Here is a 19,678-nt window from a genome sequence, read left to right as displayed (position 1 = left end):
TTGCACAAAATGAAAAATACTGGACAATGGACATTGTGTCCATGTTCCTCTCTCTCTCACTAGGAGCTTGTCACAGCTGCCAGTGAAGTAGCAGAAGGTCTGGATGGACATGCCTACATGAGTATGGTGGCCAACTATTCCTGATTCTTAAAATAAAGTGGTGATCCTAACTGACCAAAGACAGGGAATTCTTGCTACGATTAAATGTCAGGAATGAATAACTGAGTTTAAATGTACTTGACTAAGGTGTATGTAAACTTCCGACTTCAACTGTAAACAATGCACACATATTCATTTGAAAAGAAGCATGCAGTTCAACATGTCTGCATGCACTGCAGTTTATTCCAAACAGTCCAAAATCATACCATTATAATACCCTGAATCAGGACTGAACTGTATTCATAAATGGTGTACAGTACTAGGACAGAAAGGTTATTGACTATATGGAACTACCAGAATCTTAACCAATAGCCAGCGTGCAGCCCAAGTTCCAGTCTGGAAAGTGTTTTTGGAAGAAATAGCCATTTAAGAGTCATGTCTGTCTCTTACATGTGAACCAAAAATATAGGTTGAAAAACGTCAGCGTATTGTCAACCTTTATTTCCACTCCGGACAACAGGCGGCGGTAGTGCGGTATTGTGTTGCCGTGCACGCACAGTAAAAAAAAGTATAGCGAGCAGTGTTTACTTCCTGGCAGGCACATTTAACAAGAAGGGTTTCAAAAAAGCTTTAGATTAAAATAAATTGATAATAAAATACTAGTGAGAGTGCATTCCCAACATGTCAAAAATACAATTGCTCAATGTGTTTCTGCGTGAGCGATTGATCGCGGCTGCTGTAGAGATATTTGGAGTAGTTGAAAATACGATAGTAGAGTATCAAGAAGAAGTCTCCCGTTCGAAGGAGGAGAACAAACGGTTACAGAACATGTTGGATTTGGTCATGAAACCACAAATAAAGTTACATAGAGCAGGTTTGTAACGACTACTACTTCAACTTAGTGTTTGACTGGTTGTATCCTACTCTCTTTCACTGCCCTTGCTTGACGTTCCGCGCACTGCAAGCCCACAGTGTGTCACTTCTCTTGTCACCTGTTAATCAACTTGCTGGAACCCAATATCTGTGGACCGTTTTGTGTTCGAGACCACCTAAAGCGAGAACGATTCAAGGCCGGAGCGAATCGAGTCCATACCGAGACCGGGTGGGGACGAGAGGTCTGAGACCCAAGTCAAGACCGAGACCAGAAAAATGCGAGTCCAATTAATGACCATGACTGTAATTTTGTAAAATCGTCACCATAATAAGAGTTCAAAATGTTTAGTATTTATGTTAATATTTCAGAAGAACATATGGGTTCTTTAGACACTAAGAATGGTGAAAAAATGCATGCTGAGGGCAAAAAGAGCCACTCTACAAATGTTTACTACCCAAACACAGTGGGGAACAATGAGGGCCTGCTCTGCTTTCAGAGAAAGGCTAAGGGTGTATAAAATTATTATTATTATCAATTATGTTTTTTGAATCTTTTCAGTTTGTTAGAAAGGAAAGGATTAACTGACGAGAAAAAATATTTGATTCAGGATTTTTCTTTGGTCTCTGGGGGAGATAAATTTAGCTAACTTAAGTCAGCTAGGCCAATGTAGCTGACTTGCGTAGTTATTTTCCAACATGTCAAATTGTAAAATTTCTGCCCTGCTAGAGTTGCCCCGGTCTATTGTGCTCTCATTGTGAACTGGAAACGTCTAGAAGCAATAAACATCTCAGCCGTGAAGTGGTAGGTCACACAAGCTCACAGAATGGGACCGCTGAAGTGTGAAGCACATAAACATTGTCTGTCCTCGGTTGCAACACTCACCACCAAGTTCCAAACTGCTTCTGGAAGCAACGTCAGCACAAGAACTGTTTGTCTGGAGCTTCATGAAGTGGGTTGCCATGGCCGAAAAGCCGAACTCAAGCCTAAGATTAGTGGTGTTTAACTCGCCGCCATTGGACTCTGGAGTGATGAATCGCGCTTCACCATCTGGCAGTCCGATGGACGAATCTGTGTTTGGTGGATGCCAGGAAAATGCTACCTGTCCTAATGCATAGTGCCAACTGTAAAGTTTGGTGGATGAGGAATAATGGTCTGGGGCTGTTTTTCATGGTTTGGGCTAGGCCTTTTAGTTCTAGTGAAGGCAAATATTAAACTACAACATACAATGACATTCTAGACGATTCTGTGCCTCCAACGATTCTGTGAGCGCGCAACTTTACAAAAATTTCCCCCACTCTACTAGCAAGTCAAGGGAATTTTAACAAAGTTTGAGGGATATTTTTCAATGAAAGTAAAGGACAGTAATGTTACAAGTAAACTATGAATCCCAGTTTTCAATAGAGGAAAATATGTAAATGTTTAAAGAAAGGAGTGTGTGATATATTGTATTTGGCCTGACAAAGTGCTTTTATGCGCCAACTGAATTGAAGCTGATCATTTAGATTTTTTTACTCCGCTGGTCTCTGTAAGATATATTAATATGGCTCTCTGTTGACTAACATTTATTTGCCTTTCCTTCCCTCCAGAACCGAGGCATCATGTCTCAGAAGAGGAAATGAAGGGCCTCAGTCTGCGGGAAGAAAGTTCAGAGCCCGCACAAAGTACAGTAGAACAGGACTTCAGGACGAGACTGGAGGAAGAGCAACTGCAAGGGCCTGAGTCTCCTAGTCATAACATAGAGTTTGTATTCACTCCTCCTTGTGTGAAAAGTGGGTTTGACCCGGACCCTTGGCCCTCGCACCTTTTTAAAACCCAGATTGTGGAGGACAATGAGAGTAATAATCTGTCGAGTACCCTAGTGGAACACATGAAAACAGAACCTGATGGAGAGGGCTACGGAGTACCAACGAGTGACCCACAGTTCCTGTTTGCAGTAAAGGCACACTGTTCTGCAACTCCGAGTGAAAACATGAGCCCTCTGCAGCGGAAAACAAAGAGAGGACGACCATTTAGGCATATAGGAACACTGTCTGAATTTATGAAGAGACGCGCTTCATACGAGCGATTTCGATGCCATGTCTGTGGAAAGGGGTTCCCAGCCAGGAAGGGTCTGGGAGACCACATGACGACTCATACAGGGGAGAGACCACACAGCTGTCACCTTTGTGGGAAAGGTTTCAAAGTGAAGAGTCATCTGAACGAGCATATCAGAGTTCACACAGGAGAGAAACCGTTTGTCTGCTCAGTCTGCGGGAAAGCGTTCAGGCAGGACGCTCATATGAAAGGGCATTTGAGGAGGACTCACAAGGAGAACCCATACCGATGCCATGACTGTGGCGAAAGCTTCAGTCAGATGGGAGAGCTGCAAGTGCATAGGACAGTGGCCTGTGGTCCGATTGTCCTGGGCCTTTGACGTTACTGTCCTTTCCCCGATGCCTTTGGTGACACAGATGTTTTAGTCTGGCAGTCATGATAAGGACAATTGAAATGTGTCATTGAAGGAAAAAAGGAAGCATAATCTGTCCACAGAGTAAGAAAAGTTTGAGGGCGAAGCCCCTATCTTTAGCTAAAATTCATAAATGGGAGGGCATTTCTAGAAAGCATGTAGCCTATGTGGTTGGTTGTCTGTACAGTGCTGTGGAAAAGTATTTGCCCCATTTTCAATTTTCTCTACTTCTACATATTTTGGATACTGAATGTTATCAGATCTTCAACCAAAAGCTGATATTAGATGACAGGAACCTGAGTGAACAATTTTTATAAATATATATATGTATATATACATACACACAAAGTATGTGGACACCCTTTCAAATGAGTGGATTCGGCTATTTCAGCCACATGTTGCTGACAGGTGTATAAAAATCCCATACTGAAGAGCACAGTGACTTTCAACGTGGCACCGTCATAGCTGCCCTGTAAGTGCTGTTCTTGTGAAGTGAGAACGGAGCAACAATGGCTCAGCCGCAAAGTGGTAGGCCACGCAACTTCACAGAACGGGGCCGCCGAGTGCTGAAGTGTGTAAAAAAAAAAAAAAATCTGGCCTTGGTTGCAACACTCACTACTGAGTTCCAAACTGCTTCTGGAAAAAAACGTCAGCATAAGAACCGTTCGTCGAGCCTAAGATCACCATGCGCAATGCCAATCGTCGTCTGGAGTGGTGTAAAGCTCGCCGCCATTGGACTCTGGAGCAGTGGAAATGCATTCTTTGGAGTGATAAATCACACTTCACTATCTGGCAGTCCAATGGACAAATCTTGGCTCGCAGATGCCAGGAGAACGCTACCTTCCCCAATGCATAGTACCAGCTGTGAAGTTTGGTGTAGGAGGAATAGTGGTCTGGAGCTGTTTTTCATGGTTCGGACTAGGCCTCTTAGTTCCAGTGAAGGGAAATCTCAACGCTACAACATCCAGTAACATTCTATATGATTCTGTGCCTCCAACTTTGCGGCAACAGTTTGGGGAAGGCCGTTTCCTGTTTCAGCATGACAATGCCCCCGTGCGCAAAGCGAGGAAATGGTTTGTCGACATGGTGTGGAAGAACTTGACTGGCCTGCACAGAGCCCTAAGCTCAACCCCATCGAACACCTTTGGGATGAATTGGAACACCGACTGCGAGCCAGGCCTAATCGCCAAACATCAGTGCCCGACCTCACAAATGCTCTTGTGGCTAAATGGAAGCAAGTCCCTGCAGCAATGTTCCAACATCTAGTGGAAAGCCTTCTCAGAAGAGTGGAGGCTGTTGTAGCAGCAAATGTCCATGATTTTGGAATGAGATGTTCGACGTGCAGGTGTCCACATAACTTTATGAAATACACTACATGGCACAAATGTATGTAACACCCAATGCTCCTGTGTGAGAAAGTAATTGACCCTTACACTCAATAACTCACCTTTAACTACAATGACTCCAACCAAATGCTTCCTGTTCGTTGATAAGTCTCTTTCGTCGCTGTGGAGGAGTTTTGGCCCATTCTTCCATGCAGAACTGCTTTAACTCGGTGACATTTGTGGATTTTCAAGCATTGAACTGCTTGTTCAAGTCCTGCCACAACCTCTCAATTGGGATTAGGCCTGGATTTAACTTCAAATGTGTTGCTTTTTAGCCATTTTCATGCAGACTTGATTGTGTGTTTTAGATCATTGTCTTGCTGCATGACGCAGCTGCGTTTCAGCTTCAGCTCACAGCCGGATGGCCTGACATTCTCCTGTCGAATTCTCTGAAACAGAGCTGAATTTAATCCAAAGGACACAAGTCTAAAACAACCAGTTATTGTGTGTAAGGGGGCAATTACTTTTTCACACAGGGGAATTGGGTGTTGCATAACTTTATTAATAACACAACAAATATATACTTATTTGTAAATTCAGGTTCCCTTTATCTAATATTAGGTTTTGGTTGAAGATCTGATAACATTCAGTTCCCCCAAAAATGAGAGAGAATCAGAAAGGGGTCAAATACTTTCTCACGGCTCTGTAGGTGGTTCTCCATCCAATCTTTTTAAGTGAGTGAAGTCCGTTGGGGAAAATATGTCACGACAGCCCTGATGGAAGCAGCTAATTTGTCGGTACAGTTAACTTTCCAAATGTCGACACATGCTATACGGAGTGGGATCTTTTTGTGTCGGTAAAGTAAATTATGCAACAAATGGCGCTGGAAACGCCTTTATGCTCAAATATATCGAAGTGAAAGTCACAAGATGATATGTTGTGTGGTCCTCCCACTGCGACTTATAAAGCATGTCGTTTATTAGGCTACAGATTCAATAAATGATGAACTTCACAGGCTGGTGAAAGTGCACGGCGATGAGCTTGATCTGTTCCAATAAATATAGACCGTCTTAAACTCTTATTCTGTACACACATGATGATCGATGCTTGGCTGTTTGACAAATCGAGGTAATCTCGCTCTTTTGTCCATACTAATCTCACCATGTAGGAAAGCCTACCTGCACTGTATCTGCAAGCTGTTGGCTAGAGTACACGTGCCGAGACCAGAGTGGGCACATAAGCTATATAACGCAATTTTATTTTTGACAAAACCATCACGAGAGTTGAAAATGCAATGGAAACCCATTCAACTTGTATTTTTAATTCAGTTCATGGGAATTTAACCACACTATTTGTCTATTTTATGTCCACTACGTTATCCGCAACAAGTCAATTTATGTAAACATCTCTGGTGGGAAGGTTTTTGAATATCCACATGAAAATCCGTCGACAATTGGATGGAAACCTCGCTAGTGAGTTCCATGAGGAAAAAGGAAAACGTCCAAGGAACTAGTTCTCTGGTACCTTGTATTGTATCTATCATTTATGGATCCTTGGACCACTTCAAGGTAGTCAAACAGATGGATGTCCATAGCTTGGGGGAGTCACTAATGGAATGCATATCACTGTCTAATATATAAAAAAAAAAACTGTACATCTTGGATGTCATTCTCTTCCCTATGTGTGGAAGACAGGTTTATATATTTCAAATGTAAACAACATAGCCTAACATTTTACTTACACCTATTCAATGAATGCCAGTTCTCGATCTGACAGCTACAGTATATTAGGAAAATATGACATATTATTAAAGGGAATTAACTTGCTGTCTGTTTATCAATTCAACTATGGAGGGAACGTCATTACCGATATGTTCACTGAAAGGGTGTTTTCAGACAGACTTCAAATTTGACTTTACTGTCCAAACACACATGCAGGGTAACTTTATAAATAGCTATAGCAAGTCCTATCTATTGCAGCATGATTTTGGGTAATGTTAAAACTCCAGGGGCGTGTTCATTAGTGCACACGATGGAAAACATTTAACAATTTAATGTAAAAAAATGGAAATCCATTACTGAAATGTTGATTCATGTTAACTGTCCCTGTAGAAATAAACTCAATCAAGTAAAGTAAAACAAATTAGTATTTCTTATTGAACAAGAGTAGGGAGTCCCTCCATTTCAGTACATTTTCTTCAGTGTGGTGCCTAATGAACACGACTAGATTCTCCTCGTTTTTCACGTGATGTTTGTATACGGGAAGGAGGGCCCCATAATTTGTAGGCTCCTGAGTGGCGCAGTGGTCTAAGGGATTGCATCTCAGTGCTAGAGGCATCACTACAGACTGGTTTGATTCCAGGGTGTATCACAACTGCCCGTGATTGGGAGTCCCATAGGGTGGTGCACAATTAGGGTTTGGTCGGTGTATGCCGTCATTGTAAATAAGAACTTGTTCTTAACTGACTTACCTAGTTAAATAAAGATAAACTAATCATTGAATTTAGCTCCACTTGTAGTAAAGTTATATGACCAGTAGAGGTCAGAAACGCCCATCTTTCTTTCAAAGAGTGTTAGAGAAGAGTAGTGTATTTCCCCTATCGAGACTGAGACCATGTGTAGTAGACTTGGGTCAAAACTCCTCTTAGCCCAGATTGGGCAAATAAACCTCTTTGTTGCAGCACTCTTTCTGGGCTTGGATACATCACGTCTGCATATAAACCCTGTGTGGTTTGCAGCTCTATAAACCATGTGTGGTTAGCAGCTCAATAGCATATCTTAGAATTACAGCTAGTCTTAATACTCATGTTGGGCAATTCAGGTGGATGAGTGTGTTTCATATGATTGTGTTTTGCTTTTTGTGTTCTGTGTTTTCATGCATTGTGTAATTGAGGTGTATACAGATATGTATAGTATAATTGTTTTTTTATTGATGTGTTCATGCATCTGCAAAAGAAACCGTGGTCTTAGTGCTTAAATAAAGGTAAAAAATAAAACTAAATAAAAAATGAATTATGCACAAAAAGCGTATTTCTCTCAAATTTTGTGCACAAATTTGTTTACACCCTGTCAGTGTGCATTTCTCCTTTGCCAAGATAATCCATCCACCTGACAGGTGCAGCATATCAAGAAGCTGATTAAACAACATGATCATTACACAGGTGCACCTTGTGCCGGGGACAATAAAATGCCACTCTAAAATGTGCAGTTTTGTTACACAACACAATGCCACGCTACCATAAGCCACCTCCAACGTCATTTTAGAGAATTTGGCAGTACGTCCAACTGACCTCACAACTGTAGACTACACCAGCCAAGGACCTAATCCGGCTTCTTCACCTGCGGGATGCTCTGAGATGAGCCACCCGGACAACTCATGAAACTGGGTTTGTACAACCAAAGAATTTCTGCACAAACCGTCGGAAACTGTCTCAGGGGAGTTCATCTGCGTGCTTGTCATCCTCACCAGGGTCTTGACCTGACTGCAGTTCGGCGTTGTAGTCGACTTCAGTGGGCAAATGCTCACCTTCAATGGCCACTGGCATGCTGGAGAAGTGTGCTTCTCACGGATGAATCCCGGTTTTAACTGTACCGGGCAGATAGCAGACAGTGTGTATGGCGCTGCGTGGGCGAGCGGTTTGCTGATGTCAACATTGTGAACAGAGTGCCCCATGGTGGCGGGAGGTTATGCTATGGGCAGGCATAACCTACAGACAACGAACAGTATTGAATTTTATCGATGGCAATTTGAATACACAGAGATACTGTGATGAGATCCTGAGGCCCATTGTTGTGCCATTCATCCGCCTCCATCACCTCATGTTTCAGCATGATAATGCATGGCTCCATGTCACAAGGATCTGTGCACAATTCCTGGAAGCTGTAAATATTCCAGTTCTTCCATGGCCTGCATACTCACCAGACATGTCACCCATTGAGTATGCTTGGGATGCTCTGAGCCAACGAGTACGACATCGTGTTCCAGTTCCCGCCAATATCCAGCAACTTCGCACAGACGTTGAAGAAAAGTGGGACAACAATCAACAGCCTGATCAACTCTATGCGAAGGAGATGTCTTGCTACATGAGGCAAATGGTAGCCACACCAGACACTGACTGGTTTTCTGATCCACACCCCTAACTTTTTTTTAAGGCAAATGTGACCAGATGCATATGTGTATTCCCAGTCATGTGAAATCCATAGATTAGGGCTTAATTCATTTCCATTGACTGATTTCCTTATATGAACTGAAACTCAGTAAAATCTTTGAAATTGTTGCATGTTGCGTTAATATTTTTGTTCAGTGTAGTATGACATGCATATTTCTCTCCCTGTGCGGTACTCACAATTTGATATGCTGAACAATTGAATGTGTAAACAGTTCTACTATGGGGTTGTCTGATTTTGCTGTTGCTTCTCGTGTTGTTGGCTGTTGAAAAATAAAATGTGGACAACAATTTTTCCTTAGATAATTCACATAACCATAGGTGCCGGGTCTTGGGACCCGGCCCAATTTCCCTGCTTTTACACACACACACACACACACACACACACACACACACACACACACACACACACACACACACACACACACACACACACACACACACACACACACACACACACACACACACACACACACACACACACACACACACACACACACACACACACACACACACACACACACACACACACACACAGCCTAATCTCCAACCCTTTGTGATGCAGCCCTCTGTCCCCCAAATTCTCTTTCAACACATTTCCCATAAACTGATGCAACACTAACAAACTCTCACTCACCCCAATCTTTCTTAACTTCCTTGACTCAATCTCTGAACCCTTCTCTCTATCCCCTGACTCTTTCTCTCAGTTGCTCCTAGAGAATACATAACACCTCACAGAGAGCTTTCCAGGGCAGGCCTAAGGTTCGACTGGAAAACATCCAAAGTTATTTCTCCTGCCAATGAGGGGGAACAGCCAGAATCGGTGCGGGAACCAGTCCCTGAGAGATTGCAGGGATTGAACACCACTGAAACTATGCCATGATAGTCCTGAACTCAAGACCAGGTAGTACAGCATGTCTACATGCAGGGATGCTACAAAGGCCTATGTTTAAATCCAAAAAGTTAGAAACGAATGCCTTCAGAAAGATTTGGACGTTTTTTTGGTATTTGCAAAAATAAACAGGGTTTCTTCTTCCAAAGCATAGGGCCAAAGTAAAATGTCGGAAGCCTTTCAAAAAAAAAAAATTTTTTTTTTTAAAAGAGACAATCTATGGTAGCAACCCTGGTAATAAAATGCATGTCTAAATAACATTTGTGTCCAAACTGCACCAGGCCTGCCTTAGTGACCACACCGGGTCGACTGACACCAGGGATCTCCAGGGGTTGTCCGTTAGCAGCCGTACCATTGTCAACCAGAGTGGAGCCGTAGAACGTCACAATCTAGAAGGGAGACAGTAGGAGAGACCACAGTGGAATCAGCCTTTTGAGTGCATCTCAATTTGTGTTTGTATTTATTATGGATCCACATTAGCTGCTGCCAAGGCAAAATGAAGGCAGTTTATACAATTAAAACATTACAATACATTCAGACTGTGTGCCCTCAGCAGTGCTGTCAAGAAGGTAGAGCAGCACCTTATAATGGACATACTTCTCCCCATCTTAGCTACTGTTGTATCAATACGTTTTGACCATGACAGTTTTACAATCCAGGGTAACTCAAAGCAGTTTAGTCTCCTCAACTCACTCAAATGTTTTATTTATAACAAGATTTAGTTGAGGTTTAGATAGTGGCCTCCTTTCCTTTTCTTCTTTACCTCATCTGCACTGATGTCACTGAACTGCACAGGTGAGACCGTGGCAATATTCTTACCTGTCCATCAACCTCCACTCAGGCGCCAGGCACTTTCCTCTGATCCAGTTGCGTAGGGCCGCCGTAGACTGGTTCCAGTCTATCTACAGGCAAACATCGACCACAAGTCTTTTTTAGCATTATTTATTAGCTGCAATCAACTTAGACACAAACATTATCTGAATCAAATTATGGGAAATACGTGGTCCCAAACATGTCATCTCAAACATAGTATTACAGGAGTACTTTAGTGGTTCACTGTTCTTGTGAGTTGAAGATAATGTTAGATGGCAGGAGCAGAGTGTCGGTCCTTGGTCAGGGTCAGGCCTACCTTGGTGTTGTCTTTCTTCCGAATCCTGTGATGGAAAATGTTATCTTGTGAAGTGACAGTCTTGCAAATGTTAATCTTGTCTTAGTGTCATAAATAATCATTGGTTCCTGCCTGTGCTTGGTTAAAGATATCGGGGGGGGGGGGGGGGGCACATAACCAGAATATGTTATATAAGTTAAGATGGAGAACGGTGCCAGACACATGCCGGAACCAACTCTATGAACTATGCCTATGCAACATGTCTGTAGGCAGTATGTAAGGGATCTAGATCTATAACGTTTAGATCTATAACCTTATCTAGGGGTTCTGTCCACCACTGCCCGTTGATCTACAGGTAGTGAGCACAGACTGGAGAAGCCGTTGAAAAGTTTGAGAGGGTAACAGTTGAGATGGGTAAGGGTTGCAACAATGTTCATTGATGCCCCCTCTTCGTGAAAATGATATGTGTACCTCTTGGGCTGCTGTGCTGTGATCGTTGCTGGTGGTGTGGATGTGAATACCTGAGATGTATAATGTTATATAGGGATTCTGTATGGAGAGATGGAAGAAGAGAGTACTATTTCCCAAATATGCTGTTAAATGGAACACTAGTGAATATTTAAACCTCTGTATGAACTATGGTGTAGAGGAGGAATTTGTGATGTAACACACATGTATAATGGGTTATTAGAGATAAAGTAACATAATATTGAGTATAATGGGTTACTAGAGATCTGATGAAGTAACAATAGAAAATAAAAAATATATACACAACTTGCACACCCACATGTAATTAAGTGGTGTAAAATGTACTAATAGTATTAGTATTAATAGTATAATTGTATAATGGGTTACAACATTTTATAAAGTAACAATGTATGAAAGTATAATGGGTTACTAGAGTTTAACTTGCTAGGTAGAGACTTAGTATGGACAGAGCCCTCCATCTTTAGGGGACTGATAGACAGTGCAAGCCCAGTTACTGTGAAGGTTGATCCCAGAAAGAGAGACTAGTCTCGAGAGCTACCTTAAAGTGCTGCCTGTTAATTATCTATAGTCTAAGTTGAATTGAGGTGTGTTAGCTCTGTCGGGGAGGGGACTGTCATCAGTGCAACGTATTTTTCCTTTCTCGATAGGGCATCCTTGTTTCTATGCTTCGCCCCTGACCTGTGCACAACAGAAAAAGAGAAGCGTTGCAGGGACAAGAACCACCTGGTGACCCGATTGTTTGTGTCCTTTCCCCTGGCCATCCAGACCAGGAGAGCATGGTACATGACCAGGGTGAAGTACAGGTAGTACTTGAGAGTGTCTAGCGCCCACTTCACCGATAGACACTCTTTCTCAACATTAGAGTACTTTTTTTCTCTAGGTATCAGCTTTTCGCTGATGCGCATGATGGGGTGCTACTCCCCATCGTGTATCTGGGACAGTACGGCCCCTAGTTCCGTATCACATGCATCCGTCTGGACCACTATCGGCACATGGAAATCGGGCGCTATGAGAATCGGATGGGAGCCCAGCGCTTCCTTCAGATGACTGAAAGCCACTTTTGTCTCGTCCATCCATTTCACTGTTTTCGGGAGGTGGGCCCTTGCTAGATCGGTGCGGGGGGAAGCTATAGCTACAAAGTTATATACAGCTATAGTATCCTACCAGTCCCAGGAAGGACTTGACCTGTGTCTTGATGCGTGGAACGGGCCAGTCACATACTGCGTGAACCATCCTCCCCTGGGGCTTGACGTTCCCTCGTCTGATCAAATACCCCAGGTACTCCACCTCCTCAAACTCTAGTTTGCATTTCTTGGGGTTTGTGGTCAACCCGGCCTGTCTGAGCGTGTCCAGCACCGCCTGGAGGTGCGTCAGGTGCTCTTCCCAACCTTGGCTGTGGATGATGATATCATCCAGATAGGCCGCTGCGTACTGCTGGTTGGGTCAAAGCACTCTGTTCATCAGTCGCTGGAATGTGGTCAGGGCTCCGCGGAGACCGAACGGGTGTACCCGGTACTGAGTCTGGTGTCGAGAACACCGTCTTCGCCCCGGAGGAGGCTGCCAAGTGTACCTGCCAATATCCTTTGCTCAGGTCCAGGGTGCTGATGTACCGGGCTGATGTACTGATATGGCCTCTTGCTGTTTTTTTTCCAGGGGTCCCATTATGTCCATGGCGATGCATTCAAAGTGCACCCCGATGATTGGTAGGGGGACCAGTGGGTTTCGGAAGTGTGCTTTCGGGGCAGTGAGTTGACACTCCAGGAAGCTGCAACAGCAGACTTCCATGGCCCTCCTCATCCTGGGCCAGTGGAACTGGTCGGCGATCCATTCCCGAGTCTTCTCCATTCCCAGGTGCGCCCCCAACAGGTGGGTGTGGGCCAGCAGTACGGTTCCCACGTACCGTTGGGGCAGCAACGATACCTCTCGAAATTCCCCCTGTTGGCGCAACGCCTGATACAAAAGGTTATTCTTGATTTGGAAATGGGGGTATCACCAGTCACTCACCCCCGGAGGTAGCTGTCCATCCACCGCTATCACTTGGGCTGCGGCGGCTTTCAAGTTTGGATCCTCCCACTGGGGCGACCCGAATTGTCCCCTCAGTTGGCCCCCAGCGGGTGGGGAGGCTGGGCTCCTCCTCCAGTGGTTCCTCGGGGGGGGGTTCAGCCGCCTCAGACCCCGGACCCGTAGATACAGGTTAGTTAACCGGTTGCTTCCGGGCCGCACAGGCGATGGGTCATCCCCGCTCTCTTCTTCGGTCAGCTCGTACCTTTTTTTCAAATCATGCCCCCATTGGGCCGCGAACAGCGGACAATCCCGTCCCACAAGGATAGGTACCGGCAACTCTGGTACTGCACCCACCATCATCTGGCAGCTCCCTTGTGGCTTCACGAAGTTGGGTCCTAAGGTTGGATACCACTTTGTGTCACCGTGAACACAGGAAATGGACATCTCCCTACCCAGTTCGCTCTCCTGATTAAGCAGGCTCGTGGTTACGAGCGTAACCATACTTTCGGAGTCTAATAGCTCTTCCATGTCGTGTCCGTCAACCTTCACCGGAACCATGGGTCAGTTGATTTGTGGTGTGCCCAACAGGAGGTGACAGAGTTCATGGCGTGACCCACCTTGCCTCCGGGGCTAGCTGATGGCATCGACTCCTCTAGAGCTGGGCAATTCCAGGCAATGTGCCCCCGGGCGCCACACTCAAAACACCTACTTTCGTCTCCATCTACCTGGGGTCGTCAGTGGCAGGTTGGCCCTACCCCAGCAGTCTCTCCATGGGTTTGCGGTCCTTTGACCCTGCCGACTGTCGGTTCGGGGTACACAGCGGTGGGGCTGTCCTTCCATCTCCCTGAACAGGTCGCCGACTCGTCCCGGCTCCCACTCAGCAGGCCCTTGGTGTTCTGATGCATCTCCACTGCTTACAGGAGGCTCTCCAAGGTCTGGGGCGTGCATAGGCTCGCTACCCTCTTCATGTCGTGGGGTTGCGCCCATAAGAAGAGATCCAGGACCACTTTGTCGAGGATGGAGAGGGTGGATATGTTGGTTAGGAGCCATGCCCTGGTGACGCGCAGTGACGCGCCATGCCCTGGTGACTGGTTTGGATGTGATTCAGGAGACACTCCTCCTTGCAGCTTCCTGATTTCCTCAACAAGGTGGACGTTTTGTAGTCGCTGTCCCTCCAGCGTTCGTTCCTGAACCACCTGTTGTGCTTGTTGGGCCCGGACGAACTGAGCTATCAACTCGTCCATGCTGATGCTGTGTAAACGTCAACCCTGACCTGACCACATTATCAGAATGCCCGCATTCTCCATCACTTGTGGCAGACCAGGGGGTTCGGTCAAGACATTTACACAGATCAGACACGGACAGAGTAGGATTAGCTTGGTTTCAAGCGTGTTTATTTAAATAATAAATCTAAAAGGATAGGTCTCCCCCATGAGACCCTCTCCGGGATACCATCTTCTGGGCTCTGGGTCTTGCTGTATCCTGTCGGGCATACAGCAACTGAACTCCCTCCTGTTACCTCTGTCACCATCTCCAACTATACGGGAGTCCTTTCCTCCCCCAGTCTTCCCTGTGTGCTCCCCTTCTGGCAGCTTTATGGGACTTGCACAGCTGGTGAGCAATCCGCCCTTGATTACTCACCAACTCCCAATCAGCCCCAATTAGTCCTGGCCGGAGAGCCCGTCGAGACCTGGCATGTCCAGCAGACGGAGCCATCACCTCGTGATGTATACTCCGTCTGTCACCAGGCCTCGACGAGTCTCCCCCTGGTGGCTGACCTGCTGTACGCCACAGTAAGCTTTAACTTACAATGAAAACGACTTTCTGACCAAATTTGAAACTTGAAAAATGTAGCTAGACTCTTAAATGAACACTTCACGGCAGACTGGAACTATTTAACTCATTTTTTCTTGTAGCTACATCTTGTTTGGCCAGGTTTTGTGTGAAGTCACTCAGGTTCACACTGACCGTGGCGTGTGCAGAAAGTAGAAAATCACTTTTTCAAACTGATCAGAGCATCAATGTTTTTGAGAAAAGAAGCAAAACTTTTGTAGTTCTCGAAGGCTAATGTTATATATTTTTAAACGGTTGAAAGGACTATCAAAACAGAAGCATGTTACACTGCAGACCAATCCAAACTCATCTCCCGGCATGTCCAGCCAATCCATTATCTCAGCCAATAATGGCTAGAGGGAAGGTTCCTATCTTTTTCCGTGACTAAACCAACTAGGCTCGTAATTGAACAATATTATTGTTAGTAAGGCACAAGAAAGTTTACATCTTCCAGAAGGCAAAAAAATGTATTTTGATAAACATGTATGTTTATTTTCAAATGCCTCTTCTGTGAAGTAGTGACGTGCAACATACGCCTAGTTTCTTGAAACGAGTTACATTTGTCATAAGACTCTGGCGGCGCCGGACAGGAGGGCGACTCTGGCGGCGCCGGACAGGAGGGCGACTCTGCCGGCGCCGGACAGGAGGGCGACTCTGCCGGCGCCGGACAGGAGGGCGACTCTGGCGGCGCCGGACAGGAGGGCGACTCTGGTGGACAGGATGCAGGCCCAGGACTCACCAGGCTGGGGAGACCTACTGGAGGCCTGGTCTGTGGAGGAGGCACAGGATAGACCGGGCTGTGGGGGAGCACTGAAGATCTGGTGCGTAGCCTTGGCACCACTCTTCCAGGCTGAATGCCCAGTCTAGCCCGACACGGCTAGACTGGGGGAGATGGAACAGGCCGCACTGGGTTCTCCTGGCGAACTGGGGAAACCGTGCTTAGAGCCGGCGCAGGATATCCTGGAGGTCTGGAGAGCAGGGCTGGCACAATCCGTCCTGGCTGGATCCTCACCCTAGCCCGGCAGATGCGGGGAGCTGGGATGTAGCGCACCGGGCTAAGACCACGTACTGGAGACACTGTGCGCTCCACCGCATAACATGGTGCCGACCAGTACGACGCCCGCCACGGGGAGTTGGCTCAGGCCTCCAACCTGATTCTGCCACACTCCCCATGTGCCTCCCCCACACAATTTTTTGGGAGGAGTTGCCTCTCGGACTTCCTTGCCAGCCGTGTTCCCTCCTAATATTGCCGCTCAGCCGTAGCTGCCTCCAGTTCCTCCTGTGGACGGCAATACTCCCCAGCCTGCCTCCAGGGTCCCTTCCCGTCCAGGATCTCCCCCCATGTCCAGGAGTCCATTACATCATGCTGCTTGGTCCTTTGGTGGTGGGTAGTTCTGTAACGGCTGTTTGAAGAAGTGGACCAAAGCGAAGCGTGGTAAGTGTTCATGATATTTTAATAGAACTGAACACTGAATGACAAAAACAACAAAGAGAACAACCGAAACAGTTCTGTCTGGTGCAGACACAAAAACAGAAAACAACTACCCACAAAACACAAGTGGGAAAAAGCTACCTAAGTATGGTTCTCAATCAGAGACAACGATAGATTGAGAACCACACCCGGCCAAACACACAGAAATAGAAAACATAGAACACAAAACATAGAATGCCCACCCCAATTCACACCCTGACCAAACCAAAATAGAGACATAAAAAGGATCTCTAAGGTCAGGGCGTGACAATGCCATAGAATTCTGTGGCACCATGCAAGCCGCAGTACGCTGCAGCTTTTAAAGGACGAACCACTGTATTGGGGTTTGTGGAGGGACACAGTCTATTGATTCTTGATCAACAATGTCCAATGATGTTTAGATCAGACTCAAGTTAATTACCTCAACTAACCTGTACCCCTGCACACTGACTCGATACCCCTGTATATAGCCTCGTTATTGTTAGTCTTATTGTGTTACTTATATTTCTTTATTTTTACTTTAGTCTATTTGGTAAAAAATGTCTTAACTCTTCTTGAACTGCACTGTAGATGATTCAATTTGTGTGAGAGAACACCTCAATAGGTCTGTTTCCACCATACAACAAACAGATATAACACACATGACACAGTCATGATGCTGTTACTGTATGAAACACTTTGTATAGAAAGAAGGAATGAAAGTGGCACATTCTAATTGTGCTCCTAAATATTTAATGGGAGCATAATGCTAACATTTAATGGGTATACTGTAACAACTATGGTTGCTACACCCATTACATATTTGGGAGCATAATTAGAGTGTGCAACTTTCTTTCTTTCTTTCTTTCTTTTTAGTTTCATTTTTGGGTATGCATCAGCTTATGCCTTTTACTGAAACGTTTTGTACTGTATATCACAACAAAGTTATGTCAGGTGCCACAGCTGTGGTGTCAATTGCATTGATCTATGCTGCTTTATTTTTTTTGCAATGTCACCCGGAACTTGTCCAATGAGAAACACTATTTTTTGTTTTCTGTTGCAAAACTGTGTGGCCTAATGAATAATGAATACAATATGTTATACACCTCAGTTACTTCAATCTCACAGGCTGGGTGTTATATCTATTTCAGCCCACAGAGGGGCAGCACTGCATCAGAAAACAACTATCTTCTGCTTCAGGTTCTTATCATTAATACCTTAAACATGTTCAACACTCCTCGACAGTAGGTTGAAGTAGCCTAACCCCAGGAGTTCAACCTCACATCTCCGTTGTTTGAATCCAACCTTTGAGCAAGTGGATTGTTTTGGTTGGGGTAATAGATTGATTAAGGTTATGGATTGTTTTGCTTAGGGTTATAGAGGAATCACTGACATCCAACCCCAGGCATTGAAGACTGTCCACACTTCTGTTCTGTCTATTTCTCCAGTAAAGCAGTACCTTAGTGTGTGTGTGTGTGTGTGTGTGTGTTTGTGTGTGTGTGTGTGTGTGTGTGTGTGTGTGTGTGTGTGTGTGTGTGTGTGTGTGTGTGTGTGTGTGTGTGTGTGTGTGTGTGTGTGTGTGTGTGTGTGTGTGTGTGTGTGTGTATGTTACTGTATTAAACTCATCAGGGTTACAGTAGGGTGAGGTAGTATGGGTCTTCAACACTTAATTGGCAACTTTTGTCATGAGTATGTGTTAAATGTATCTAAATAGCCCCATTACATAATGTACATATAAACCTAATATATGTGTCATATGATTTATCATTGATGCCTCCATAAAAAAGTGAAACTAATCACAGGCACAAAATTTGGTACAGTAACATTATGTCTAACACTAGGCCTAATAACACACCAACTTCAACAACAACTACTTGGATCGTACATTCGTTTTGACTCCAAAACAGATACACAGTTGAACTACATTTTTGGACTGGCACAGACAAGGTCACTTTATCATGAAAAAGACAACAGTCTTTAATGCGTTACTGAAATCTATGGTCCAGTCAAAAGCCATCATATGTACAGTATTACAGTATTTGCAGTGCTGTATATACCGTATATACAAAGGAAACATTCTCCACCTTGTGTGTTTGTTCTGTATAAAATGGACTCTGAGAGGATGCTCTGTGCCGCGTTGTTTGGCTTGCGACCCCACATATCCATCATACACTGTAATTATAATTTCTATCCCCGGCCACAACTCAATGCTTACCACCCATTGGCTTAGATCTGGCCACTGGGGTCGCTGTTGTGTTTCTAAGTTTCTGACTCTGAGAGGACTTTCATAGTTGCAGATTCATTTTCTATAAATAAATGCTATGCATACGGCGTACGCTATATTTCTTCCTGGAAAAACCAAAACACCTGTCCAGTCCTACTGTATGTACACAGAACAACTTCAGGTCTGACTTCGGTACTTTCGGTTTTAACATTACACACAACTTTAAATAGAGCCCTCTGAAAGAGCCCAGTCTATCCAGGAATATGGAGTCTTAAGCATAGTAATAATCTGAGAGCTGTGTTGATACGACAGTGAGGTTGCATCAATATGACTAGGCAATATGACGATTTTAAATTGTAATGCGCTACCCAGTTAACATTCACTAAGATTAGTACCTTCATTACCCATCACGGAGCAACTGAGTGTGCCTTTAATTCATACCTAGCACCTTGTTAATTTGGATATGTGAATCTCATAGGTAAATAAGATAATAATCCAAACCCATTGAGATGGGAGCTAAAATGTGAAGGTCAACACACCGAGTGGGATTAGAGCAGCTTGTTTAGGGTAAGAACCTGTTTAAGTCACCCTGTCCTGTCCTCTGCTCCTGTTGATAAATCAGCCCAATACAGTGAAGCCGTCAGCATGGGATCAGGCCATGTGGTTTGGAGAGGAATGGAGGGGGGGGGGGGCATGTGTCTGTGTGAGTGAGTGAGTCATTGAGAGTATATGTGTGTGTGTGTGTGTGTGTGTGTGTGTGTGTGTGTGT

General features: G+C 44.8%; 1 protein-coding gene across 1 annotated transcript; it reads left to right on the top strand.

Moving 5' to 3' along the window:
• The first annotated feature begins 680 nt into the window (after positions 1-680).
• On the top strand, positions 681-7,762 carry LOC135539598 (zinc finger protein 239-like). The gene is made up of 2 exons (XM_064965572.1): positions 681-973; positions 2,560-7,762. The coding sequence occupies exons 1-2, from the start codon at positions 781-783 to the stop codon at positions 3,384-3,386; spliced, it is 1,020 nt and encodes a 339-aa protein (XP_064821644.1). The 5' UTR covers positions 681-780; the 3' UTR covers positions 3,387-7,762.
• Positions 7,763-19,678: the final 11,916 nt, after the last annotated feature.

The sequence above is a fragment of the Oncorhynchus masou genome, chromosome 5 (assembly GCF_036934945.1).
Source record: "Oncorhynchus masou masou isolate Uvic2021 chromosome 5, UVic_Omas_1.1, whole genome shotgun sequence".
In the NCBI taxonomy this organism is placed as follows: Eukaryota; Metazoa; Chordata; class Actinopteri; order Salmoniformes; family Salmonidae; genus Oncorhynchus; species Oncorhynchus masou.
Note: the sequence above shows the minus strand (reverse complement) of the source record. Positions and strands in the feature narration are given on the sequence as shown.

Excerpts from the sequence above, each read along its gene's own strand:
- LOC135539598 (XM_064965572.1), top strand. The coding sequence starts at position 781 with ATGTCAAAAATACAATTGCTCAATGTGTTTCTGCGTGAGCGATTGATC. Across the intron at positions 974-2,559 it reads AATAAAGTTACATAGAGCAG|AACCGAGGCATCATGTCTCA; the intron begins GTTTGTAACGAC and ends CCTTCCCTCCAG.